Raw genomic sequence first — 27,645 nt, 5'->3', positions numbered from 1 at the left:
AATCTGTACTGTGTTGATGAAACTTGTTGAACTATCTTTAACTGCATAGCAAGACAATGGAGCGTCAGGTACAAGGAAAAATAAGTGTCATGATAAAATGCAGAACTCATTTTGGACATCAAAACAGACTTCTCCGCATGAGACACATTTTAAGTCTAAACTTAAGTGTTTATTGGAGCATATGCACAAGGTAGGGTTGAAATTTCAGACTACTGTGCTGTATCAAAACAAATTCCCCCGTATTGCAAACAGCGTACAGAGTGATTTATGAAGTGTCCACAAAAAACTGGTTTAAAAAAAAAGACACACAATGGAATAAACTTTTTATTCTGCAAAGTAATATCCACATCTTACAAACACAAAATTAATATAGGAGAGAAATGTCATTATCAAATCAGCTATTAACCATCATGCAACAATACAAGTGAATTTTTTTAAATATACCATCTTAACCCTACATCAACTTGCAGAGGAAGGCTATAAACCAAGGCTCAGATTTTCTATGTAATGCCAAAAGAAAAATCCAACAGAAATGGCAGCTTTCTAACAACAAGAAAATACTTACAAATAGAATCAAAACTGATTCAAGTCATAGTTAAAAAAAGAAAAAGAAAACAAAAAGGAAAGATCAATATGATCTGAACAACCACTTTAATATTAAGTTTTTACCTTTCTGCTTGGCTGCATTAATTTTGTGTGTGAACTGTGCCTAGGTACAATCAGATACTCTTAGAAGTATGACAAAGTCTCAGCCCACTGAGTGATCTCACTTATTCTGCAATACCTAGGTACAAAGGGGGTAAATCAAAAACGAAAAGTACGTCCTTAATGCTAACTTCCTTGCATTTGTGGATTGCAATCTGAGTTTAATGTTTATTGTAGTGCAGTTAATTGTGGGATTTGGCTGTATTTTTTAAGCTGTCCCCTCTAATAATCAAACACACACTATATAAAAGCCTGTTCCCCAACAAAGCCCAATATTTTATTTTATTTTTTTTAAACACACAATTGCATTTTACTGTCTAGGCAGTTCTGTTCGGGGCTTGACAGTTTGCTGAATTATATAATGGATTTTAGATTTATTTAAAGTATCTTTATGTGATCATGGAAGAGTTCTCTGGGCATTTTTTTATACTTCCTGAATTAGCACCAACCTCCTTCCCAAGTTACCAGTTCTGAGCCACTCCCTAGTTGGTTTCAAAGATGAGTACTAAATAAAAAGGATGAGGATGCAGATATGAGAACAGTATAAGAGTGTTTCTCTAACTTTCTATGTATTTTTACTCAGTACATTTACTGCATCATTGTTGCAGTTTTACTAGTTAACAGCATTTTAAGCTGAAGAATAGAAACCCAGGTTATTTCATTTCTGGAATTCAGACTAAATGGCTGTCTCTAAAGTTTAATTTAAGATATCTGGAGGAAAAACCCCCACATTTTAGTGAAATAATTTTTCAGTGTGTGGTGGCTATCACAATTATATGAGGAACCATTTTCTGAAGAAAAATCTGATTTTTTTTCTTCAAAAATTCTGAAAAAAAATATGAATCTGCCATACATTGGAGTCCTAAAGCAATTTTATATAATATAGAACATATAAAATGGTCTGCAAATCACAACAGAGTGCAATCAATGCCAACAGATCAGCAATTACACTTAGGGATGTAAGCGACTAGTCTCTCCCTCCACCCCCGCAAAAAGGGATGGGAGAACAGAAGCTGGTGCTGGGCAGGGGGTGGGGGGCGGTGGGAGGGGGCCTGGCTTAAAAGCTGGTTCCCCATGAGGCACAGGGGAGCAGCGGGGGACTGGACACAAGCTTGGACAGCTGATTCCTGGCTCACACTGGGTTCCCCCCACTGCACACCAGCCTTTTAAATGTTTTAAGAGATGACAGGGTTAGTTCCCGGATCTGGAGCTAACCCCGCTGTGGCTCCCCTGCTTATCGACTAGTCGATGGAAAATCCATTGATTAGTCGATTAGTTGATTTAATATCCCTAATTACAATCTTTGAATTGGATTTATGGTTTCACGTACCACATGGCAGCCTGAAACTTAAAGCAAAATGTATGCACACATTTACAAATACAAAACCGTGCTACCTGACAAAAAAGCTGAAAGATTACATGAAGGGTCATTAAGGCAACCAGTAAGATTTTAAAAGCCAGGGAGGAAGTGTCTAAAGGAAACTTCTCCAGGTTTAATAAATCTCATTAGATAGGACAGGCTAGAAGGAGAATGAATAAGACAAATTGGGGATGGGGAGCGACCCCACAGAACAAAAGCTCTCTAAGAAATCAAGTCTGCTCTTACTTAAGAATGGACACGAAGACCAATACAAATTTCTCAGGCAAGATTTCTCTCAACTTATTCACAACAGGACTAGACCACTAGTTGTCACCTTCCCCGCAGTAGACAAGAGTAGATACATTGGACAAAGCTAATCAAATGTCATTTTCAGTTGCCCTTTAGAGATGTATGAAAGATCCAACATGAAGCACTTACAGTATCATTGTTTCTTCCTTTTCCTTTTGTTATTTGCACTGGACAAAGCTACATGGAGCCACAACTGACTATTAATAGAATGTGTTTTTAAATCCACTTTCAGACAGGTTATAAAAAGCTACTTTGTACCAAAGAAATTCCTGGTTTGAAGCCCATGAAGGGGGAGGCAAAGTGGAAAGCTTTCCAAACAACCCCAATGCCAATCAATGCTCTCCCATTCAAGCAGGCCACATGAAAAGCAAAACTTAGCACTGTGCAACAGAAAGGATTTTAAAATGAGACTCTGCCTTTAATTAAATTCTGGATAAAAGCACAAGTTTGTCCTAACTACTGCAGTATTAAAATGTGAATATGTATTTCTATTTTAAAAAAAACCCTAGAAATATTGATATTTTTCTTTCAAGCAAGGAACAAATGGAAAAAAGTATTAAGCCACATACCACAGGAGATGTATGTAGTAGACCAGTGGCTTTGGAAATGCAATATTATATCAAAGATGCAGACTGTTTCAAACACATTGTATACTGTACATATCATTGGGCAAAAACAAAGGGTTTGTTTTGTATTGTTTGAGACATTTGGAAGGACACCTTCATCTGCCCAGATGCAGCTAGACAAAAATATCTTGCTCTATGTGATCTTTATCACTAAACATATCTATTATCTACTCAAACATTCAGCTATGTCCACAGGTATAGGTTTAAAGTTCCGCGCCGCACTACTATGCGGAACAAGTGCATCATCTGACCTGTTCTGAATATACTTTTATAAATATGTACAAATCAATTACAGGCACTTGAAATGTCTTTGGTTGGAATAAACCAACATTGCAAGATAATGTATTCACAAAGTCTTAAGGCCCATCTGGGCTCAGCAGGCAATGATTATGGTTCTCAGCCATTTTCAGTAAAAGGAGGAAATGGATTATGCTTCTGACAAAGCAACCTAAAAATAAAACAAAAAAGACACAGAATTAAGATCCTGCATGTAACTGAAATCAACTATTTTCACATTAATTTATCTCCATGCAGCTAGGACAGCAATGGGCAACCTAGGCTGGTGAGTGGGCCACATGAGTGGCCCTCCATCTTAGGGGGCCTCAAGACTGTTTCTCGGGATAGGATAGTTTTGCTAACTACGCTTATGTACCTAGAATTTGTGAGGTGTACCAACCAAATAGAAGCAGCGCTTTGATTGGATGTAGAGGGAGTGTATGGCTCTCAGCCAATGCTTTGTACAATCAGCATGTATTTCACTTCACATTCCCTTGCTTTCTGCACGTCACTTTAGTAATACCAATAGGAAAAAACAGAAACCAGCAGAATCTGACAGCCCTGCACATGGGCAACAGTAACCAAAATGTCTCATGGGTCACACACAGAATGCTGATGGACTGCAAGCTGCCCACCCCTGAACTAGGGTGTCACTGGCATTCTGAGGTCTGAGTTTCAAACAAGATAAAAATAGTGATAGAAATGTAGCCGTGTTAGTCTGGGGTAGTTGAAGCAAAATGCGGGGCATTTTGCTTCAAGATAAAAATAGATCTGAAACTATTTTGCAATTTTTTGATCTGAGGAAGTGGGTCTGGCCCACGAAAGCTCATCACCTAATAAACCATCTTGTTAGTCTTCAAAGTGCTACATAGTCCTGCATTTTGCTTCAGCTACACCAGACTAACACGGCTACATTTCTATTACTATTTTGCAATTGGCATTTATACAATTGATATTCAGCACCTCCCTCATAATGAAGGATAGTACGCTGTAGCTTCTTGTTACATATTTAAATACATATTTAATCCCTTATGCAAAGTGCATGTGTATGCCTGTGTATAATTATCCTTAAATCAACATCAGCATTAGTTTTTCTAATGCTGATTACAACCGGTGATAGCAATATTTTAATAAATATAATCTTAAATTGTCTTACTGAAGAAAGAACAATTTCAAGGTGTGTCATCCAAGCAGGATATATGCTAAAGTGCAAATAGCATACTTTGTTGTAAATACAGTTTATTTGAAATTACATGTTAGAGGCATCAAAAAAGCCGAACTGCTGCTGTATTTATTGAACTACAACTTATACCCTACATTTACAGAATAAGGATCTTTAATCGAAGGATCGATCAGCACTATATAAATACTGGTTAAGCTTTTGAACAGCCCTAGGGTGTAGAAGACTATTGTATTCCTTTCAAACAGGAGGCAAAATAGAGGCACCAAGCAGTTAAGGGATTTGTTCAAAGTTTTAGTCCCAGTGGCTTGAGACCCAAGAGACTCCAGTAGTTATGATTCTCAGTCCTCTGTTTTAGCCACTGATTAAACTACCCTACTCTTAATTGAACAGAATCCTCTACCTTGGTTCTTCACTACCTCCAGGGGCTGGATATAAAGATACAGAACAAGGCACCTTTTACAGTAACATTAGTTACTGTCCTCCAATGAGATACTAGGTCAGGAGAGAAGTAGGGATGCAATAGTGTAGTTGATTAACCGATTAGCAAAAGCTTATAGGTTAATGGTACAGACTACATGTATTCCCCCCTCCCCCACCCTTGCCAGTAAATGTTTTAGCAGGCTGGCCCACAGCCCAGCTCAGTTCTGGCTTGCGATGGGTCTGGGACCTACCCCTGCTGTGGCTCTGCATTTAAAGGGTATTAGGAGCCAGGCGGGCGGGCAGCCCAGCTCAGCTCTCCCCCGACAGTGGCTGCTGCCACTCCACACTGCTGCCTCTTTATTAGAAGCACAGGGCAGCAGGCATAGTGGAACTGGTTTTTAAACTGGCCCTCCGTGCGGAACAGCTCTCACAGAGGCAGCAGTGCGGAGTGGCGGGGGCTCTTCCAGAGCGGGGCCAGCACGCACTGGATGCCAGTCCTGCCCCTGGGGATTATACAATAGTTGCCTAATAGATAAGAATTCATGAGGTTATTCGACTACTCAATTAACCAATATTTAACATCTCTAGAGAAAAGTAAATAATCTGTGTGTACCGATTACATAACGTAAACGCTGTATAGAAAAGGAGCTTTTCTAAGCTCCCTTCTCCCCCATGTTATTTTAGGTAAACTTACTTTTTCAGGGCAGAATTCTGTATTGCTTTGCCTCAGTTTGCTTGGTCTACCTTTAATAACTGCATAGCAGAACATTGTAATCACCATCACAAAAAGAAAATAACTGGTATGCATGAGATGCAGGTTTATTAGTGAGCGATCATCCTGCATTGAAAAATAAAAGAGTTTACTGATTCTGTAGCTAGTGAAGGAATTTCACATTTAAGCAATGGTTAGCAGATTAGCAAAGAAGCCATCCCCAATCTGGTTTCTTCTCAATATAAAGTTTGTCTTCTATACTGTCAAGGCAAACCTCATCCACCTTGTTGCTCTAATATCTTGGGACAAACAAAGCTACAACACCACTGCAAGCAACTATTTAAGAAAGCAGTACTATGTACCTACTTTAGGTCAGGAAGAGAAGAATATTGGATTCAATTAAGTCAACAGGAGGCATTAAGTCGATGGAACACAGAAAGATCATTGGCACTTACATCTGGAACTATGACAGTTAGTTTGGGATTTAAAGCATGATAGACTTTTCCAATAGCTCCTTTGTAACACCAGAAAGGGTTATAATCTTGTGCATATTTTGTATTTGAGTCCCTGGCTGTAGTGAAGATCTTGTACCAGAGCGTAGCATTGCTGTATGTCTCAGGAACACAATGTGGTGGCTGACTGAGGATAAAACACAAGCAAACAAGCAGATGAATTGCCATTTTCAGTGTCCTGTGCAGCTGACTCTCAGAACACAGTAACGGTCACTCTCTCTCTTAACAGTGTAACACAGTGTATTGGTTTAGTCAGGACCATCTGTAGTATCATAGCAAAATAAAATGCCATAGCAAAAAGAAAGCATAGAACCTATAGCAATATTAAGCTTTCATTGTAATCTATTCCAAAAAGTCAACCCACCATCATTTAATGAGAGGTGCATATACTAGTTTTTAAAACATAAGCTATTTTAAAAATAGCTTTCAGACAAATCTACCCCAAGCTCTGAGAGAGAAGGGGGATAAAGAGAATAACTTGGTGTGATGGACCCTTAAGAGTGTAGAAAAGAAGAAAGTCTGATACCATATGGAAGTAATTAGTGTGGCCCTCTCCCCACCTAACACTCCTCTGGGTTTCACATTTTTGAATGTTGTGAATTTGTTAACTGAAGGATTCTACCCAAAGAACAGGTACAGCAGCACTGTCCCCACACCGACCTGATAATGCCACCTCTAGGCAAGAGAGCCACTACTCTCCAACACCCAGTCAGTCTTGTCCTCTTGACACAGTTGTTGAATAAAGTGTGGGGGAAGCCAATCATACTTTTTGTGAACACCCTTCCACTGCTGAAGAGACTCAGACAAAAACCTGTTTCATACAGAACAGGTGCCAGAAAATTTGGTCACCAGTGATCTGGGCTTTGATCAAGTTATCAACTTTAAATACTGCCACCTAGCTCTTTTATATCACTTGAAGGATCTGTACCCCATACCAATCCTCTGACTTTTATTTCTGCACAATATATCACTTTAACCATATCTATTTTTTCATTTAAAGATATTTCCATTTAAGAACGTTTTGTGAAAACATGTCTCCCTTACAACCACTGCCACCATTTGCTTTTGCGGAAGACAATCAGCCTCATTTTTGGAGAAGTTTTGAGATAGATGGGACTCAGGTTAAGCAGGTACTAAGCTGGAAAGAGAAACTGGCCATTTTCAGCAAGTTAGGGATGCAGAAGTCTGGAAAGCCCTTGAATACCTTTGTGTCCACTGAAAATTGAAGTGATGGTATTTTGAAATGAAAGAAAAATTGACATCAGATTATCAAGACTTTGTACAACTAGGAACATAGGAACTGCCATACTGGATCAGACCAGTAATCTATCCAGTCCTGTAACCTTCCACTGACAGTGGCTAGAATGAGACATTTCAAAGCTTAATTGTTACAGTTTCAAAACTAGGAATTCTATAGTTCCTGTCCAGAGTCCCTGGATTTTGGCTAGAACTCCATTAGGGACCATTTAACTGAACTATAGCACATAACGTCAAGAAAAAGAGAGACGGACCTAAATAATATATTGGGCAACTCCTCTGTGTTAGTAGAAACAGCAAATGTATTTTAAAAGCAAACTGGACTTTAACCACTTAACTTCCAAAGTCAATGTTAGAGCAGCAAGAGGAGCATAAGAAAAGCATCCAAAGCATTGAGAGAGTAGTGGTACATTGGTGGTAACCAGTCTAAGAACAAATATTTTAAAAGGCACTTACACTGTGACAGGAAACACACTGCTGGCTGCTGTGACTGTCATACAGGTTGTAAATACCACCTGTTCACAGTGACCATGGAGAACACAGTCATCTGAATTCCAGGCAGCAGGCAGGGTGAATGTAATGTTCATCTCCTCGTGGGATTCCCTGCCTTTTAGAAAAAAAGTGTGTATGCAAGAGCAGTAACAGCAACAAGTACAGTACTATGAAATGGCATTTGGTCAGTTGTACTTCTGTGGTGGGAGACAGCTTTGTAGCCATCATTGTAGGAAGCAAAGAAATATAAGGGAAATAACAAACAGACCTCATTTCCTTTCCTCTCAGAACCCACAGTATTATTAGTACAGATAGACTCTTTTTCTAGTCCAGCACCCTCGGTACTAGGATGTAAAACCCCGTTTAATTGGTTAACTGGTTAAACATTAAGGGGTAAGTGTGGAGACTGCTCCAGCCGGACCCCTGTCCAGAGCAAGCCTGGACCTGCTCCAACCCCTCCCGCCTCGGTTAACCAGTTAAACATTCACATCCCTACTCGGGACCTCATGAGTGCCGAATAAGAGAATTTGCCAACCCACATGAGATCAATATTGCGTAGCAGCATTACTAACACTTCCATGGCTTACTGGGCTCTTAGAAGACATTTAGGGGCAAATTAGAGCTAAACAGCAGCACAGAACACTGAGAGCCGGGCTAGTTGCCGTAAACAAACTTGATGGGACTGTGGGACATATGGACATCTGGCTAACCAGAGTGCTGAACTGGAGAGGTTCAATTTGTACTAATTACATTTTGGACCTGATCCAACCACCATTGGGCATTTTCAAATTTCTGAATTTAGAAAACATCTCTACAGTTGTGCATAATCTGGACATTGTTGGCAACAATTTTATGAGTACTCTCATCTCAGAATTTTAGCCCTTCCCCTCCCAAAACCTACGTTCATCTGCTTATACTTAAGTTTAATTTGAGAAATCTATGAAGACAAAACTGTTGAAATGTACCTTAGTATGCACAACCTCATCAACAGATACAATTGCAGACACACCAAACTAAACCACTGGTTTCTCTAAATGGCACATTTTAGGTCACCAGGGATAAGCCACATTTGATATATAAATTAAATCCAGGTGGGCTGATCAACAGAATTTGCATTATATAGTTCAGGAAAGAATAGAGATATTTGATGAAAGCAAGAGAGATTTTCAGTTGTGACATATGTTTGCTGTAGGATGTTATAGGTATAAGTCATCCTGATTTCACAGCACCATTGTAAACTTAAACATGCTGATTTTTAACTCTAAACAATTACTGTGACTCCAGTTCTATTAAGTCTCCACTCCCCATTGATCTGTTCCTCTAACAAGGTAAAATAATTGAGGATTCTTCGAGATCTTAGCATCACTGGAAAATTTTACAATTGTTGCTTCTTTTCAGCAGCTTTATTTTGAAAAAGTTCAAATTGTTGATTTAAAAATCAACAAAAGCTAAACCATTAAAGCAGAAGTATTCACCACCAAAACTGACCAACTGACATCAATAGCTCTCAAGTGTACATCAGGTTGAGAATCCCTGAATAATCATGTAGCAATTTTTTCAATGGAGAAATTTGTTTTGAAAATACTAGCAGCTGAATATCACTGTGTTGACTGATCAATTTTAATTTGCAAAATAGTATACATGTCTGACTGTACATACATCTTCCCTATTACCCCAAACACAGGAAAAAATTACTCTGCCAAAAAAGGAAAAACAAAAAACCTACTAACATCCTCTCCCCCATACAAAACCATAAACTTGTTATTGGAAAGTACAGACAACAATTTTAGCAATGCACATATAAAGCCAAAACAAATTATTTGTCTTTTCGGTGACAAACTTGATTTTTATATTACTTTTTCAGAAATTTCTAATAGAAGCATTATAACTATTTACTCTTGGAACAATCAAATTTTGCATACCTGAGAGTCCAATCTGGTGCCCCAAAATTGTGGAACTTAGATGTGTGATATTACGGGAATACCCACCAAATGGTTTGAGTGGGTCCAGAGTTAGAGTGATTGTCACAGAGATGTTTACTGGACCAGAGTCCTCAAGAGTCTGTGGCGATTGTGTAGAAGATCTGGCTTGCCCGCTAGGCACTGTACTTTCTGGAGCTGTGGTATCATTGATGAGATGTTTTAAGGTTTCATTCTCGGATATACAGAAGTCCAAATCATTAAACCTCAGCAGGAAAGTATTCCAGTCCTTTAAAAAGCAAAACAAATCTAGGTTAGATGAGCAAAATTGCATACTGCCATTGCTTCAAAGAGCAGCTCAGATTTTTAATATCTAGTTTTAAACCTACATGGGATGTCAGGTCACCAAGAAACTCAATCCTGTCTGCCACAGAATCCTCAATAGGAGAAATATCTAGTAATCATGTTTTTGTAAATCAGATGCTAATTCTGATTCCCACTGACCAACTACTTGTTCTCAAAGCTATACAGGGCATGGTAGAATAATGCTCTCTGCAGAACTACAAATTAAATGAATTATTTTGGAGTTCTTACACCAACTTTTATCTAGGCAGAAGATCTCATCTCACACAGGTAACTCACAATGATGTTTAGCTCACACACTTGTATGAAAATGTACCCAAATTATGGAAGAGCTTTTGCAAGGTAACTTGCAACCAAGATCAGTAGAGGTTCCATGAATCAAGCCTTTTGTCAGATAGAACAGCGGTGGTCAACCCACGGCTCGCGAGCTGCATACAGCTCTTTGATGAAAAAATTGTGTCTCCTGATAATTTAAAAAAAAAAAAAAATGTATCATCAGGCTGGCCGCTCGCGGCTGCCACTCTGTTCATGCCCACGTCCTCCTTCTCCCTGCCCCTCATGCTTGGCGTCCCAGCCAGAGCGTGCTCACAGTCAGACCTCCATGCTCAGTGTCCCAGCCAGCGCGTGCTAAAGGCCGGCCACTCAGTGCGTGCAGGGAGAGGCGTGTGGTGGTAGTGGCAGCAGCGGCTCCAGTTCCGGGACCCGGGTTACAGTGGGGGGGTGCCTGGCTCGGGGGGAGGGGGCGAGGAAGGAGGATTGGAATGGGGGGGAATTGGAATAGAGTGTGGGGGGGTGCCTGGCTCTGGGAGGAGATGGGGATTGGAATAGAGCAGTGGGTACCATGCTCCTCAAAGCCGGCCGCTCAGCATATGTGCCCCCGTGCCCGGAGGGAGATGCACGTGCCGGTAGCAGTGGCAGTTCTGGGATCCGGACATTAGGTTGGGGAGAAGGGGGATTGGGTTAGAGCAGGGGGTGGGGTGCGCTGTGCCCAGCTCTGGAGAAGGGGAGGGGAAGAGAGGGGAGGGGTGGGGAGAAGAGTAGAAATCCGGGTACTGCATGCCAGCTCCAACTTCTCAGGAAGCACGTGGCTGTCATGGGGAGCAGAGGAAGAGCCTGCGCTTCTTGAGAAGTAGGAGCTGGCATGCAGACCTGGGAGACAGACACACACACACACAGCAGGGGGGAGGAAGTCCCTGGCCCAGCAACAGACCCGGTGTTTCAGGAAGCGAGCCAGCTGTTTATGGGAGGGGAAGGGAGGAGAGGAAGAGCAGCCCGCACGCTTCCTTAGACCCGAGATCCCCAGATACTGGTTGAGCTGTCCCTGTCCCCTCCCCCGGCCAACCTCCCCACCACCACCAGCACCCTGTCCCCTGCCACCTACCCCAGCACTGTCCCCTGCCCCCACCAGCACATTTGGAGCCACATTAGTGAGGCTTGGGGGTTTTTGGAGGGGTTGTTTTTTGCATCTCACTTGTGTGGCCCCAACTGACTTTTCTGTGGGTCAGTGACCCCGACTCAAAACAGGTTCCCCGCCCCTCTCATAAATAAAGACAACACTGAAACATTTTGTGTTTGAACATTATATTTTATTTAAATATGAAGCCTGGCCAACAAGCCCCCAATTGGGGCCAAGCCCCCGTCTGGCCACAGCATCATAACACTCCTGCAACCCCTCAGACACCAAACCTGAGCCTGTCATACACTGGAACCTCGTTCTGAGTCTCTCATATCCCCAAACTCCTGCACCCCTACATCCCCAGTTTTCTGCCACAACTCCCCTGCACCATCCACACACTGCAAACCCGTATCCTGAGCCCATCGTACTCCCAACCTCCCTGCCCTGAGCCCCTCGTGCATCCCAGCCCAAACTCCTGCACTCACAGACACAAGCTTGTGGCTTGCTCAGCACCTCAACCCTCCTCCTGACCCCAACACTCTTAAGACTGGAGCCCCCCCTCTGAGCCAGTATCCTCTTCTCTACTTCCTCCTGCACCCAAATTCCCTCCCAGAGCTTGCCCCTCTAACCCCTTCCCTTTTTTTTTTTGTGATGGTATGCCCTAGGACCTATTTTCCCCCGGTACGGCTTTTTTTTTTTTGCTTAACAACTTTCCCCCTGGTACGTGGCTCTTCACACTCTATCCACCGCTCTTTTGGCTCTTTGTCTCTAACAGGTTGGCCACCCCTGGAATAGAATAAAGGAGGGGTCATGAGGCATTACAAACAATCTCTTTATGATAGATTATTAATTTTCCCTTTATCAGGTTAATTGTATCAAGACCATTCCTTACAAGGTAAATGACCACTATAGATAAAAATACAGCAATGCAAAAGACAACAATTCGCTCCTGTACACAGCGTAGGAAGAAACGCTGTGTTTTCTTTTGGGAAAACAGAAACTGTTAAAGCTAATTTTGTGTATGCTTATCACATAAGCATGTCCCATCATAAAGTCTGTAATTGCAGGATGTCAGAATACATATCTTATACATACCTCTGTCATTTCCGGTGACTTGATCTCCTTGATTTTAAAGAAATAGCCCAGTGTCAGAAAAGCTATTGCCATTGCGCTTACGCTGATCATAAAGACCACAAGGGGAGGGCGACTGCTGATGTAAACCTTCAGGTTCTCCAAAGGGTTTATGTTGAACATTATTCTGATTAGATCCACCTGAAAGCAAAGAACATTAAAACAGAGTGACACATGGGAAGATTGTAATTTTTTCCAATAAATAAGTCAAATCAATCAACAGGAAAATGCAGCTGCAGACTGAACAAAAAAAAATGTCTCCCAAAAATACAATTTCCAGCAAAGAATTAAATTAAAAGATGCATTGCTCATAATGGAATCAAACAAGCCTCCAATTACTGACTAGCTGATTAATCTAAATTTAACATTCCTAATCGAACAGGAATAGAATCCGAGAGCTGGAAGAGACCTCAGGAGTCATTGAGTCCAGCCCCTGCCCATGGCAGGACCAACCCAACTAAACCATCCCAGTGAGGGCTTTGTCAAGCTGAGACTTAAAAACCTCTAGGGATGGAGATTCCACCACCTCCCTATGGGGTCGTCCCCCCCTCAACAAAACACACTGCCCTTCTCAGAGCCACAGGTGTGGGAGCCACAATTTTTTCTTTGAAGAGCCACATGCAGGTTGGCCACCCCGATCTACATGTCTGTTAGTCTTTAAGGTGCTATTAGAGTATTTGTTGTTGTTGAAGTTTTTCCTGTTACAGACTAACTCCGCTACCCCTCGGAAGCATTTAATGTTAGTAATTTTTAACTTAATAAAAATAGCACTATATTTTTTAAAAAACAGTAATTTCAATAACATGTATATTTTCCTTTTATTTAAAAAAATAATTTGAGTTAAGGACTCAAGTAATGCCAGGTAAATCTGCTAATACATAAATAAAAAGACCAGGTCTTTTCTACTGAGTTAAAGCAGAATTTTCAGTTAATGCTATTTTTTCTCCATTTCTCTTGAGTTTTCCAGCATGCAAGTGACAGGAATAAAGGTCTACTGCAATTTATTCATCCCCACCCACAAAGAAAACAACGCAGTCAAGTGTTGAAGTGCAGCTTTGAGCAGAGCCTGTGCAAGCAGACACTACCACAAGCATGGCTGTTTCCTTTATTTGCTTCACCTGCAATTATGCTAAATATCTTAATCCTTAACGTACACAAGACTTTTGTCTATTAACTTGTGACGCATATCCAGACTTTGAGCAACTGAAAGATGCAAAACAAGCATCTCAATAGTATGGCACTTTAATGTGTAAAACTCAGCAATCGAAGACTAAAAGTAAGATCAATCTCTTAGGAATTTTCATTAAATCAAGGATTCCACTCCATGCAGGTTTGTGTGCATGACTGTTTCTTATATGCCATGTGTTACTATGAGCCTTACAATGAGCCTTACAATAACTGCAGCTTTCCACCTCGATTTTCCTATATTTTACATCTTAAGTTTCTTCTAGGAAGAAAAATCACTTTGTTCCAACAGAGACAGGAAAGTTAAGTGAGATGGTTCACACATTCCTTCTCTATTGCCAAATATGGCACAGACTTCAACATACTGTTGTGTAAAGTCTCCGTCTGAGCTATTACCCTGTAAACTGGAGCTACTTGAATTACACATTGCATTAAATTGTAAGGTCCTGCCAACACATCACTTAGAGAACAACACTGGCTGCTGACTACATTGCTGTGAACACTATTTGGGGGAGGGGCAGTGTCTTCTAAGTCACTTAATCATCTACAAATCATCAGTAATAAAGATGGGAATTGATATCAGTCGGCTGCAGTGCTTTGGAAGGTACCTTTGTAACTACTGCGCTTTGAAGCTTTGTAATAGTTTCCTTGTAACATTCAGCTAGTTGCTTTGCTTTTTAACTTTGGCAACTTATTATAAGCTCCCTGATTGTTGAACTTGGCAATTCTGTAATCTCTGTAATTTTCAGCCACTTTACTTTTTAAATTCTGTAACTTTCTCTAAGCTGCATTTCACCCTGTGATAAGTGTGAGAGAGAATGGAAACTAGAACGTGTTTGCAGTAAGGAAAACAGCAAGGCTAAGAACATGGGGTCAGGAGCCAGGCAATGACTAATAAAAGCAATAACCGAGACACTGCTGTTCTAAACAAAGGGCCCCAATTGAGGGAGCTCTGGGCACGCTCCTCACATGGAGGAAGGACCCTGCCTGTTTGACAGGAGCCACCCAGTTCCAATAAAGATGAGAGAGCATGTGGCAGAAGCTCTCTTCATAATCAGCTCCCTGGGCAGGATGATCTGAACATACTATGCCTTGGCTTTCTCTATTTCTCTGCAACCCTTGCCTGCTTGAGGGCATAATGTGTGTGATAGCTCGTTCCCCTTTAGTTTAACCCTAAAGTGGATTAATTCCTCATTTAATAAATCCATGAGCGTAACCCTGGGGGTCTCCAAGGAAGTGTGGGGTAACACATACCACCCTCTCTTTTTTCCTTGGTTCAACCATGCACTGCTGCATCTATATCAGAGCTTGTCCCATGGACAGGGGCTGATACCACCTTGCACTACTGCCTTTATCATCCGAAAAGCCCAGAAAATTCATTTAGATTGATAATTAAAAATAATCCAAACACATTAAGGCATAGAAATGCACATATAAAAGCTAAGATCTCAAAATCCCAAGCAAATACAGTGATAAAGACTATCCTGGACAGTTTACAAAAGACAATGAAGCAGTAATTTTCTCTTTGATCTAGCAATGCTTTTTCCAGCACTGCTACTGTATAGAATACAGTAATCTCCAATTAGCATGATTTTCAATGCCTGTCAATTAATATATGAAAATGGATAAGGCAATGTACCTTGCAAGTTGAACTAGGTCAACAAGTTTTTCAAGAGCAGCATATACAAATAAGGGAGAATCTCGAAATTTGTTCCAAAGAGCAAAAAAACAAAAACAAAAAAAACAAAAAAAATCCCTTGAATTTGCGTTTCTTGGCCTCAATAGCTAAAGAATTGAATTAAACAAAATTCTACATATTACACTGAAGCAGATATCATGGGAAAGACCAAAATATAAATTTTAAGCCAAGATGCAAGTCAAGGTTTTTCTTAATGTTTTCAAATTATACACCTCAGCATTTGTAACTTCCTTTGGAAAGTTTGAAACTGAAGGCCATTTCTTCATCCCCTCACCCACCTTGTGCATACCAAACTATAAAACTAAAGATTAGAAATAGTAAAACATCAGAAAATGTTTTGTGTCCTGCACTGTGCAGGGGGTCAGACTAGATGATCATAATGGTCCCTTCTGACCTTAAAGTCTATGAGTCTATGAGAAAACAAGAGCACTGACATTTCTGAAAAAGAAAATCCAGTGGAGAGATAAGAATCACAGAAATATAAGACTGTCAGGGTTCCAGAGAGGTTATCCAATAGGAATGTAATATTCTATCAATTTAACCAATTAACTGCCTGCTGAACCACAAGTGGGGGGAGCACTGGAACAGCCCGCTGCCCATGGTGCATTGCTCCAGCTGAGTTGGGCAGAGCCTGCTGCACTGAGGGGTTGCTTCGGCCCAGCTGGATTGGAGCGCCCCTCTGCAGCATGGCACAAATGGCCCAGCCAGGCTGAAGCAGCCCCCCATCCACAGTGCAGGCTGCTACAGTCAGACCAGGCATGGGTTAACCTGCTACTCCGGTAAGCATGCTAGTAAGGCAATGCTTACCAGTTAACTCTTTACATCTATATTCTCTAGCCCACCTCCTCCCAAGTGTGGCCTAGATTAAGATAATTAACCTTAAAAAAAGAAACCACCACTAATGAGATTGCACCACCTCCTTTAGTAACCTATTCCAGTACTTAACCATCTTTGAAGTTAGAAAATTTCTCTGAACATCTAATCTTCCACACTGCAGACTAAGCACATTACTTCTGTCTTACCCTTTGCAGACATTGAGAGAAACTGATCTCCATCCTCTTTTTAACAACCCTTAATATATATGAAGACTTATCAGGTGTCCTCTCCCTCCCCTAGCCTGGACTTGTTTTCTCAAACCTAAACATACCCGGTTTTGTTTAAACCACTGTTCAAAGTTCAAGTTTTCTAAGCCTTTTATTATTGTTGTTGCTCACCTTCGGACTCTCCAGTTTGTCCATATCTTTCAGGTGTGGTACTCAGAACTGAATATAGTACCCCAGATGACACTTTACTAGTGTCACATATAACAACAAGTACCTCTCATGTCTTACATATGATAGTCCTGTTAATATACCTCAGAATGATATTTGCCTTTTATAACTGCACATTACTGACATATTCCATATGCGAACTACTATAACCCTTTCTAGATCCTTTCCAAAAGTACTACTGCCTTGTTTTGTATTTAATTTTTCCTTCCCAAGTGTAAACTTTGTACATGTCTTTATTAAATGTCATATTGGGGATTTCACACCACTTCTTCAATTTGTCAAGGTCATTTTAAATTCTAATCCTGTCCTCAAAAATGCTAGCAACCTCTCTGTGCTTGGAGACAACTACAAATTTTATAAGCAAACTCTTCACTCTGAAAATAGTGAATAGTGCCAAACCCAGGAGAGATTGTTGAGTGATTCCACTAGCTAAATCACCCATTTTGACAGTGAACCATTGATAACTACTCTGAGTACAGTCTTTCAACCAGTTATGCACTCATGTTCTAGTAATTTCAATCTAGACGTTTTCCTAGTTTAATTAGAAGTTTGTCATGAGGATGGACAGATCAGTTCTGACCTATCTATCTTCGCAATGCCTCTAAGATTTCAGATTTAGAAAATATATGCTAATCCCGTTATATTTAAAATCATTGTCTTTTTTAAGCATCAATGAATATTTTAAAAATGTCCTATTACTAACAGTACAATGGCAATTAAGAAATAGGTCACAGCAGGGCTAACTACTTGGAATTAAATAATATAAGTGCCATCTGCACAAAAAAACAAAGAAAAACCAATTGAATTATAAATTTCCTAACAAACCTTCCATAAACAACACAGATAAAAAATAAGAGCATTGATCTGAAAACTTACCCTTTTCATTCAAGAACAGGAAACATTCCCAGGTACAAAAAAAAAAATTCTCAAATATTAAGTTCAATTCTCTTCAAGGCAAAGCGCGACATAATGCTTAAAATATTGAAGATAAAATCCCAAAGGATTAACATACACCGTCTGTTTGAACTCCTAAGAATACAAGTGGCTTGTAAAATGCTACTTTAAACTTGTGAATATCAAGACAATAATTCATTTTGATAGTTCTGAATTTAAAAGGCACTGGAATGCTGAACAAAACAAAACAAAAAATCTAAAGTCACAATAGGGACCAGTGAAAGTCTCCAATCTGACACAAAACAAAATTCAAAACAAAAACTAAAAGAACACATAGAAGTCCCCTGAAACCTGCACAGAAATCTGCCCTTTTTACCCTAAAAATATTTTGTTTTTTTAATTACTGAATTAATATTTCTACTTTTGAAATTGATTTACTGCAGCAATGAAAGCAGGTTTCATAATTTACTCTTGATAAGAAGAAAGTGTGAAATTGAGAGAAGTTTTTAATCTATTAATTTGCATATTGTTTTTTATTTTCTCCCATTAAAATCAGTGGTTAAAGAGAAAATAAAGGCTTTAAGAATGAGGAATCCTGCGGCACCTAAAACTCTGCCATGTGCAGGGAACGTGTCTACTCTTCTGATTTTTTTTTTTGCAGAAGAGCAGATGTGCTCTTTCGGAAGCCCTGTCTTCCTCCTCCCACGAGGAAGGAGGACACTTCTGAAAGAGGGTTTTTTCCCCCAAAATTTGGCCCAATGTATAAAAAAAACTATCAGAAAAAGGTACTCAAATTGCAGAGTACAATTTGCATACCTTTTTCTGATAAAGCCCCATAGTGTAGACATAGCCTACCAGATTTATCTTGATGATGAATCTGACAAAGTGGGTCTTTGCCCACTAAAGTTTATGCCCAAATAAATCTGTTAGTCTTTAAGGCAGTGGTCTCCAACCTTTTACACCCAAGATCACTTTTTAAATTTCAGAACAAGTGAAGATCTACCGCCCCATCCTTCCCCTAAGACCCCACCCCTTCCTTGAGGCCCCACCCTCTCAAATCTAGGTACCAAAAAGTTTAGAAGAAGGGTTTTACTACAGTTTTTAAATGAGATATGTAATGAGAGACACATGGCCAGACAATTTGAATTACAAGCAGAAAATGACTAGCAAGGTGTGGAAATTACAGCTTTATTGGACATAGCATGGATCTACAATGAAGGCAGAAATTAATATGTACAGAATAAAAACAAATTAAAAAAATCAAATGGATAGTAGTGAAAGAAACAGAGGATATGGTGTAGCAAAAGAACACAAAAAAATGACACATGGTTTGGAGAAAAGAGTCAAAGAAATACAGAATAAGATCATACCTTTCATGTCGATATTCCTATCCTGTTTCACCCAAAGATATCAAAGCAAACTTACAACTTAACTTTGTTACACCTCAAGTGCCAAATTAAGCAGTCAGTCAAACAAATACTGCCTGCATTTTACAGATGGGTAATCGATGGCAAAGAATCATACACTGAAGGCTGCAAAAGAAGTTGGCATGAGGAACAAAACCTAAGAATTCTGATTCTCAACCCCATTTTAGTCAGTAGAAAGGCTGGTCCCCTTAAACAGAACTTGCAGTATACATATGGTGACCATTTTTTCTGAACCAAAATTAGGGACACCCCCACTCCCCGACCCCTATTAGCCATGCCCCCCTGACACAAGAAGTCCCAACCCTGGAGGTAGTACTCCCAGAGTCAAGATGGACATATGACCAGAAGTAAATGGTGTCATGTGTGACCCCTAAGAAGTCCTCCCACCATCCTTCTACCAATAGGTTTGAGTTTGGCCCCCACAGAACCCCCCCATGCAACTATCCTGCAATTGCATTAACCCAATTTGCATTGCATTAACTCCTGGGGAGAGGCTAGGGGAAGTGTCCCTCTAAGACTTTCCTCCCATGAGTGGAGTGAATTTTATCTTGTGCACCAGCATTGAGTCCACGTGAGCTTGTTCAGATGGGTGCCACTGTGGCACCCAAGTTATGAATATATATCTCATAACCCTCTCCCTTTTCCCTCTGCTGCCATGTCTCCTCCCCTCCCCTCACTCCATCTGCTCCCCTGGGCTGTGTCTACACTGGCATGAATTTCTGGAAATGCTTAAAACAGAATAGTTTTCATTATAAGTATTTCTGGAAAAAGAGCGTCTACATTGGCAGACTGCTTTTCCGGAAAAGCCCTTTTTCCGGAAAAGCATCTGTGACCAATGTAGACGCACTTTTCCGGAAAAGAGCCCCGATCATCATTTTCGCGATCAGGGCTTTTTTCCGGAAAAGACTACTGGGCTGTCTACACTGGCCCTTTTCCGGAACACTGTTCCGGAATAAGGACTTATGCCCGAGCGAGAGGAGCGTAGCTTTTCCGGAATAGCAGCTGATTTTGTACAGTAGAGCGTCATTGCTTTTCCGGAAATTCAAGGGCCAGTGTAGACAGCTCGCAGCTTATTCCAGAAAAGCAGCTGATTTTCTGGAATAAGTGGCCCAGTGTAGACACAGCCCTTGTGTCTACTGCCTCCCACCCCTCTACTGTCCTGGCTCCTGCCATTCTCACTCCCCTCTGCCCTTTGAGGACCTGACCCCCTCCCCTTTACCTACCCTTCTCTGCCCCCGGTGTCTTCTCCTCCTCTAGTCCCACTCTGATCATCTGTAACTACCCCTCCCCTATCTACCGGCCCTGCTTCTCTCCTCTGGTGCCTGCCCCTCGCCTACCCATCTGCTTCACCCCCACAATCCCCTGGCTCCTGCATCTTCCCGGTGCCTCCCCCTTCCCTGACTGCCCATGCCCTCTTTCTCCCTGGTGCCCATCCCCCCACCACCTCTGCCCCAGTTCTCCTCATGCCCATCTGCACCTTCACACATGACTTGCTCTATTCCCTGCCTTCTTCATGCCCACTCCTCCTTTCAACCCCTCTCCCAGAACCCACTGCTCCCCTCTCCTCTTCCTCCCACTGTCCCTCCTCTTTCCTCTCTCAGCATCACCTTATCCTCCCCCCCACCCCACTGACACTTTCCCTCCCTTCCCCTAGCCTTCTCATTGTCTCCACTTGGCCTCCTGGCATTTGTCTCTCCTCCACCCTACCCCTTGGTACCTTCCCCTTTCTCCTCCTGTCCTGGCCCCCTCCCCTCAGCACAAGCCCCTTCCTCTCCTCACCCCCCTCCTCCTTAGTTCTCCCCCTGCCCCTTCCCTCACCTTCTGCCCTCCAGAAAGCAATTTGCGGGGCTGGAGCCTGTGGTCTTGCCCCAGAAGCCCCCGCAGCCCCGGCCCCAGCTGCTCCCAGGGCAGAGCCACTTGCCGAGACAGGAGTGGAGGCCACTCGTGGTGCTATTTTTAGTACCACAGTCCAGGTCCCCCTGGGCAGCCCTGAGTCCAGTTGGAGTCAAGCAGCAGCTACACAAAGTTCATCCTGGTGAGGCTGCCCAGGTGAGGCTGTCCTGGCTGGAATGCGCCTGGCACAGTTGCCGCTTGACTCCAACTGGAGCTGGGGCCAACCGGGGGACCCAGACTTCGGTACTAAAAATAGCACCACAGGTGGCCTCTGCTCCTGCCCCAGCATCTGCCAAGCCCGAGCATACCTTTGCCCTCAGCACCCCAGCCAGGCTCCACGCAACTCCTGCCAGTGCTCCAAGGCAGCCAGGAGAAGAAGGTGGTGGTGCCACCGGATCACGACCCATGTGGCAGAGGCAGTTCCACAGAGGGAAGGAGGAAGGGAGGGGAAGAAGAGAGGGAGGGGCTGCACACCACCTTTTGCGCCCTGCTGGCAGGAGGGGGGGAAGAAAGGGTAGAGGCTGTTGCACTGCACCGGTGTCCCCATCAAGTAGAGAAATGCCCAGCAGGGCTTTCTGGGACATTTCACTACTTGACCATAGAACCACCACAGAGCTGGAAAAGACCTTAGAAGGTCATCAAGTCCAGCCACCTGCCCTAAGCAGGACCAATTCTACCTAAATCAACCCAGTCAGGGCTTTGTCAAGCCGAGACTTAAAAATCTCTAAGGATGGAGACTCCACTACTTCCCTAGGGAACCCATTCCAGTGCTTCACCACCCTCCTACAGACATAGTTTTTCCTAATATCCAACTTGAGACCATTGTTCCTTGTTCTGCCATCCATCACTACTGTGAGCAGCCTCTCTCCAGCCTCTTTGGAACCTTCCTTCAGGAAGTTGAAGGCTGCTATCAAATCCCCCCTCACTCTTCTTTCTGCAGACTAAACAGAACCAACTCCCTCAGCCTCTCCTTGTAGGTAATATGCTCCAGCCCCCTAATCATTTTGGTTGCCCTCCGCTGGACTCTCTCCAATGCGTCCACATCCTTTTTGTAGTGGGGGGCCCAGAACAGGACACAATACTCCAGATGTGGCCTCACCAGAGCCGAATAAAGGGGAATAATCACATCTCTGGATCTGCTGGCAATGCTCCTCTTAATGCAACCTAATATGCCATTAGCCTTCTTGGCTACAAGGGCACCTGTTGACTCTTATCCAGCTTCTCATCCACTGTAATCCCCAGGTCCTTTTCTGCAGAACTGCTACTTAGCCCAGTGGTTCCCAAACTTTTTGGCATCATGCCCCCTTTTTGATTTTTGAGAAACACTCATACTCCCCCTCCCAAAAAAAATAGCAGCAAAACTGGGGAGTGAGGGAGGGGAGATTGATGGGGGAAGGGGTGTGTGGCTGGGTCGCCTCATCCCCCCCCCTCGGAATTTCTGCACGCCCCCCAGTTTAGGAACCCATGACTTAGCTGGTTGGTCCCCAGCCTGTACCAATGCTTGGGATTCTTCTGTCCCACGTGCAGGACTCTGCACTTGTCCTTTTTTGAACCTCATCAGATTTCTTGTGGCCCAATTCTCCAATTTGTCTAAGTCACTCTGGACCCTATCTCTGCCCTCCAGCATATCTACCTTTTCACCCTAGCTTAGGATCATCTGCAAACTTGCAGAGGGTGCAATCCATCCCTCATCCAGGTCATTAATAAAGATATTGAACAAAACCAGTCCTAGAATCCAACCTTGGGGCACTCCGCTAGAAATTGACCACCATTCTGACATCGAGCCGTTGAGCCCAGTGGGTAGCGATCGATTTCTAGCCAGCTTCCTATCCATCTTACCGTCTATTTATCCAATCCACATTCCCTTAACTTGCTAGCAAGAATGTTGTGGGAGACTGTATCAAAAGCCTTGCTAAAGTCGAGGTATATCACATCCACTGACTTTCCCACGTCTACAGAGCCATTCGTTAATCCATGCTGACTATTCCTGATCACTTTCCCTTCTTCCAAGTGCCTCAAAATGGATTCCTTAAGGATCCCTTCCATGATTTTTCCACGGACCAAGACAGACTGACCGGCCTATAGTTCCTTGGATTGTCCTTCTTCCCTTTTTTGAAGATGGACACTACATTTGCCTTTTTCCAATCATCCAGGATTTCTCCCAATCTCCAAGACTTTTCAAAGATAATGGCCAAAGGCTCTTCATTGACATTTGCCAACTCCCTCAGTATCCTCGGATGCATTAAGTCCGGACCCATGGATTTGTGTACGTTTAGCTTTTCTAAATAGTTCCTAACCTGTTCTTTACCCACCAAGGGCTGTCCATCTTCATCCCATTTTGCGTCATTTCGCACATTTGTCTGGGAGCTGACCTTGTCCGTAAAGACAGAGGCAAAGAAAGCATTGAGTACTTCAGCTTTCCCCACATCATCTGCCACTAGGTTACCTCCTTCATCCAGTAGGGGACCCACACCACCTTCTAGCTAACATGACTGTAGAAACCTCTCGTTATCCTTTACATCCTTTGCCAGTCACAATTCAAATTGCGCTTTCGCCTTTCTGATACACCCCTCTGCCCCCGGCATTCTCAAGCTACAGATTTATACCCCTCCCTAGTAATTTGTCCAAGTCTCCACTTTTTGTAAGCTCCCTTTTTGTGCTTAAGTTCACCAAGGATTTCACCTGTAAGCCAATCCAGTCTCCTACCATATTTGCTTCTCTTGCTATGCGTCGGGATGGTTTCTTTCTATGTCTTCAATAAGATGGGGCACGAGGACAGAGTATTTAAACTCGGGACAGTCCCAGAAATATCGGGACATACAGTCAGCGTAAGTATGCATTTGTTTTTGCAAGGAGAGCTGGGGAGGGGAGCAGCAGAACTGTACCATCAAGAAGTCCCATTCAGTGATATTTTACCCAACAGACCCCTAAAATTCAGCTTTATTTACCCACACATGTAAACGTTTAATTTTAAAAGTCTACATTCCTTTTAACAAAAGAAACTGTAAGATGTTCATATGCAAAAGGGGCCCAAAGCTAAAAGAACACTCAGTGAATTACAAAAAATAGAGTTGCAATACCATAGTACAACATCCGTTCGATGGGAGGAGTATTGGTCAGTATCCTGTTTGTTGCTGAAAGCATATGGCTTAGGCAGATAGCAGATGTCTGATTGCATCTGATGTCTGATTGCATCTGAAGACAACAACATGTGTATCTCTGAATTTGTTTTTAACTGAAGAAACTATTTCCATTTTACACAACCAAATTCGATTTAAAAAGCCACATTTAAAATAGAAAGAGGATCACATTTCCCCAGCAACAGGATCAATTCTATAACTCTTACTGAAAGACTAAAAAGAATGGAAAGCATCAGTGTCACCTCCGAACAAACATGCCTAAAGATACTATATCTAGAGTCAGACATTACTGTCCCAAGGCCAGTTCAAACATCCTTAGTCGGTATACCTTGTTTGCCAACAAAAGGTGTCAATTATTATACGGACACATGTTAACTAAAATTTGAATTGAAGCCATTCATTTCACATAGGTCAGTGAAAACTCTGTGATGGTGATTATATTAATATACTGCAACAACTTAGAGGTAAACAGTTGTGTCCATTTCACAATCCCCAAAATTTAACCTGTTTTAGTGCATTAAAGTTTACTAATGAAATGCAGCCCTAAATAAATGTACACATTCAATTCTGAACTTTAAGCCAACTAACTTTTCAACAGTTTGACAAGGACCAAAAAAGCAAACCTAAATCGATTCATATCTGGGTTTAGCACTTATCTACACAGGAAAATTTATCAGCACAATTATACAGCTACAGTGATACCAGTATAATTCCAGTGATATAATTAGGTATCCCAGGATTATAGCCATATCTGCAATTATTAGACATAGCTCAAATTCAACTATGTATCTAGCAGCCCTGTTTGAGATGTGTTATCTTTTGTAATAAAATTCTGGCCGATAGCAACATCTACACTTGAATGAATTAAAAACAAAGCAGCATAAATAATGTATGTGTAGTAACTAAAGTAAACTAATTAGGAAATCACTCAAGGTCTGCATCAGATTTTGTTACCATTCAAATTATTCTTTTTACTAATCTAATACAAAATTGATTGTAGCTGCATTTTAACCCCAATATATGAAAAACGAGCTAAAAATCAACCTAACGTTTCATTTTGGCTACGTCTAGACTGCAAGCCTCTTTCGAAAGAGGCTTTTTCGAAAGTATCTTTCGAAAAAGCCTCTTTCGAAAAAGAGTGTCTAGACTGCAACCACATGCATCTGACGAAGTGGGTCTTTGCCCACGAAAGCTTATGCTCCTACACTTCAGTTAGTCTATAAGGTGCCACAGGACTCCTCGTCGCTTTAGACTACAACCAGTACTTTCAAAAAAAGCAAGCCGATTTTTCGAAAGAAAGCACCCAGGCAGTCTGGATGAGCTCTTTCGAAAATGCCCTGTTTGCATTGAACGACGCCTTTTTTCGAAAGAGCACTTTCGAAAAAAGGCGTTCTCTCTTGTGAAATTAGGTTTCCCGCCGTCGAAAGAAAAGCCGCGTTCGTTCGATTTAATTTCGAAAGAACCCGGCTGTAGTCTAGACGCAAGTGAAGTTTTTTCGAAAAAAAAAAACCCTTGAGTCCGGACACAGCCTTTGCGTGCTGAAAGCAGCCACCAAATGCCCCATAAACAAATGAAGCTTCAGCCGGGCAGAGACATTGACATGGAGATTGCTCGGCGGGTCGGAAGTCAGAGGCAGAGGATTTCAGCGCCTGCGGCCCCTGCTCGGGGATCGGATGCCCGCTCTCGTCCAGCGATTCGCCCCGCTGGGTGCGCACAGGGCCGGGGGAACCTGCCGGGGTCGAGCCGCCAGAGGAGCCGGGTTTCGAGCGCTTCCCTGCGGACGTGCCACGGGGCGAGGAGCCGCCGCCGCCGCCTTGCGGCCCCCCCGGCTGCCTGCGGGGACCCCTCGAAGCGCAGCGCTGGGGCCGGAGCGGGCCCCCCCTCGGGGAGCGGCCCCCGCAGCGCGCCCGGCCCCGCCCACCGCGGTGCCACCTACCGGCGGCGCAGGCTGAAGAAGCCCCCGGGCCGGGCGGGGCCGGGCTCACAGGCGGCGGGGCGGCCGGCCCAGGACCATTCTCCGGCCCTGCTGCGGGCGGCTCCTCCTCCGCCGGCCTCTCGCCCCAGCTTCCGGGGACGCAGCCGTCACGTCACCTCTCACCCCCGCGGACGGCGGCGTGGGGGGGACAAGATTCCCTCGCGGCCAACAGCAACGCGGAGCCCAGCCCCCGCCCTTCGCTCTGCTTCGCCTCGCCAGCGGCCTGCCGGCGGGGGCGGGGCTTTGACAGCAGTGGGCGTGGATAGGCGGGGGAGGGGCGGGGCCAGGCTGGACTCTACGCTTCCCTGGATGGCTAGTGGGGAGAGGCTCCCCCCTCTCCCCCCCCCCCGGGACTATTGGGGAGGGGAGGGGCTCCCCCTGGGACTATTGGGGAGGGGAGGGGCTCCTCCTCCCCCCCCCCCCCGGGACTATTGGGGAGGGGAGGGGCTCCTCCTCCCCCCCCCGGGACTATTGGGGAGGAGCTCTCCCCTCCCCCCCCCCCCCCCCGACTATGGGGGCTCCCCCCCCCCCGGGACTATTGGGGAGGAGCTCTCCCCTCCCCCCCGGACTATGGGGGCTCCCCCTCCCTCCCCTCAGGACTATCTATATAAAACCATGGTACACCCATATCTTGAATACTGCATACAGATGTGGTTGCCTCATCTCAAAAAAGTTATATTGGCATTGGAAAAGGTTCAGAAAAGGGAAACAAAAATGATTAGGGGGGTTTGGAATGGTTCCCATATGAAGATAGATTTAAAAGACGTGGACTTTTCAGCTTAGAAAAGAGGAGACTAAGGGCACAGATGATAGAGATCTATAAAATCAAGGCTGGTGTGGAAAAAGTTAATAAGGAAAAGTTATTTACTTATTCCCACAATATAAGAACTAGGGGTCACCAAACAAAATTAATAGGCAGCAGGTTTAAAACAAACAAAGTTTTTTCTTGACGCAGCGCACAGTCAACCTGTGGAACTCCTTGCCAGAGGATGTGGGGAAGATTAGGACTTTAACAGGGTTCAAAAAAGAGATAGCTTCATGGAGGTTAGGTCCATCAATGGCTATTAGCCAGGATGGGTAGAAATAGTGTCCCTTGCTGCTGTTTGTCTGGCAATGAGTGACAGTGTAGGGACCCCATGAGTATTACCTGTTGTGATCCCTCCCTCTGGGTCATCTGGTATTGGCCACTGTCAGCAGACAGGATACTGGTCTAGATGGACCATTAGTTTGACTCAGTATGGCTGTTCTTAAGCCAGTTTGGCAAGAAACAACACAAACTTTAATTGTCTTCGTGGCCTTTTGGGATAAGAGGTAGTCTGGTGCAGTCAGTAGAGCCAGGCTTTTAAAAGCTGTACATACTGTTTGTTCCTGCAGATGGCCAGTCCACTCTTCTGCCCACTGTTAATTTTGAGTGCACTTAGTATGGGGACATTCAATCTCCTTTTGGTTTAAAATTCTGGATTCAGCTTTTTCCCCCCTTAACAAAGTTGTCTTTGGCTT

At 43.1% G+C, this 27,645-nt stretch overlaps 1 protein-coding gene across 3 annotated transcripts; it reads right to left on the bottom strand.

Annotated features, from left to right (window-relative positions):
* Nucleotides 1–311: 311 nt before the first annotated feature.
* TMEM248 (transmembrane protein 248) lies at nt 312–27,645 on the bottom strand. 3 transcript variants are annotated; one of them, XM_075905077.2, is made up of 7 exons: nt 27,505–27,645; nt 12,626–12,802; nt 9,775–10,060; nt 7,817–7,967; nt 6,047–6,230; nt 5,574–5,717; nt 312–3,448 (listed from the first exon to the last, which is right to left on the bottom strand). In XM_075905077.2, the coding sequence occupies exons 2-7, from the start codon at nt 12,782–12,784 to the stop codon at nt 3,428–3,430; spliced, it is 945 nt and encodes a 314-aa protein (XP_075761192.1). In that variant the 5' UTR covers nt 12,785–12,802; nt 27,505–27,645; the 3' UTR covers nt 312–3,427. The 3 variants fall into 3 exon arrangements, with proteins under 3 accessions (XP_075761192.1, XP_075761193.1, XP_075761191.1); XM_075905078.2 differs by lacking the exon at nt 27,505–27,645 and adding an exon at nt 26,107–26,362 and having other exon boundaries at nt 9,841–10,060; XM_075905076.2 differs by lacking the exon at nt 27,505–27,645 and adding an exon at nt 26,107–26,359.

Source organism: Pelodiscus sinensis, chromosome 21 (genome assembly GCF_052426305.1).
Source record: "Pelodiscus sinensis isolate ZL-2025 chromosome 21, ASM5242630v1, whole genome shotgun sequence".
NCBI classification, from domain to species: domain Eukaryota; kingdom Metazoa; phylum Chordata; order Testudines; family Trionychidae; genus Pelodiscus; species Pelodiscus sinensis.
The sequence above is the reverse complement of the archived record's forward strand: the minus strand, read 5'-3'. Positions and strand labels throughout refer to the sequence as shown.

Coding starts and splice junctions, on each gene's coding strand:
- TMEM248 (XM_075905077.2), bottom strand. CDS start 12,784: ATGTTCAACATAAACCCTTTGGAGAACCTGAAGGTTTACATCAGCAGT. Junction 7,968..9,774: donor GCACCAGATTGGACTCTCAG/GTATGCAAAATT, acceptor TTTTTCTAAAAG/GCAGGGAATCCCACGAGGAG. Junction 6,231..7,816: donor AGTGTGTTTCCTGTCACAGT/GTAAGTGCCTTT, acceptor TTTTATCCTCAG/TCAGCCACCACATTGTGTTC.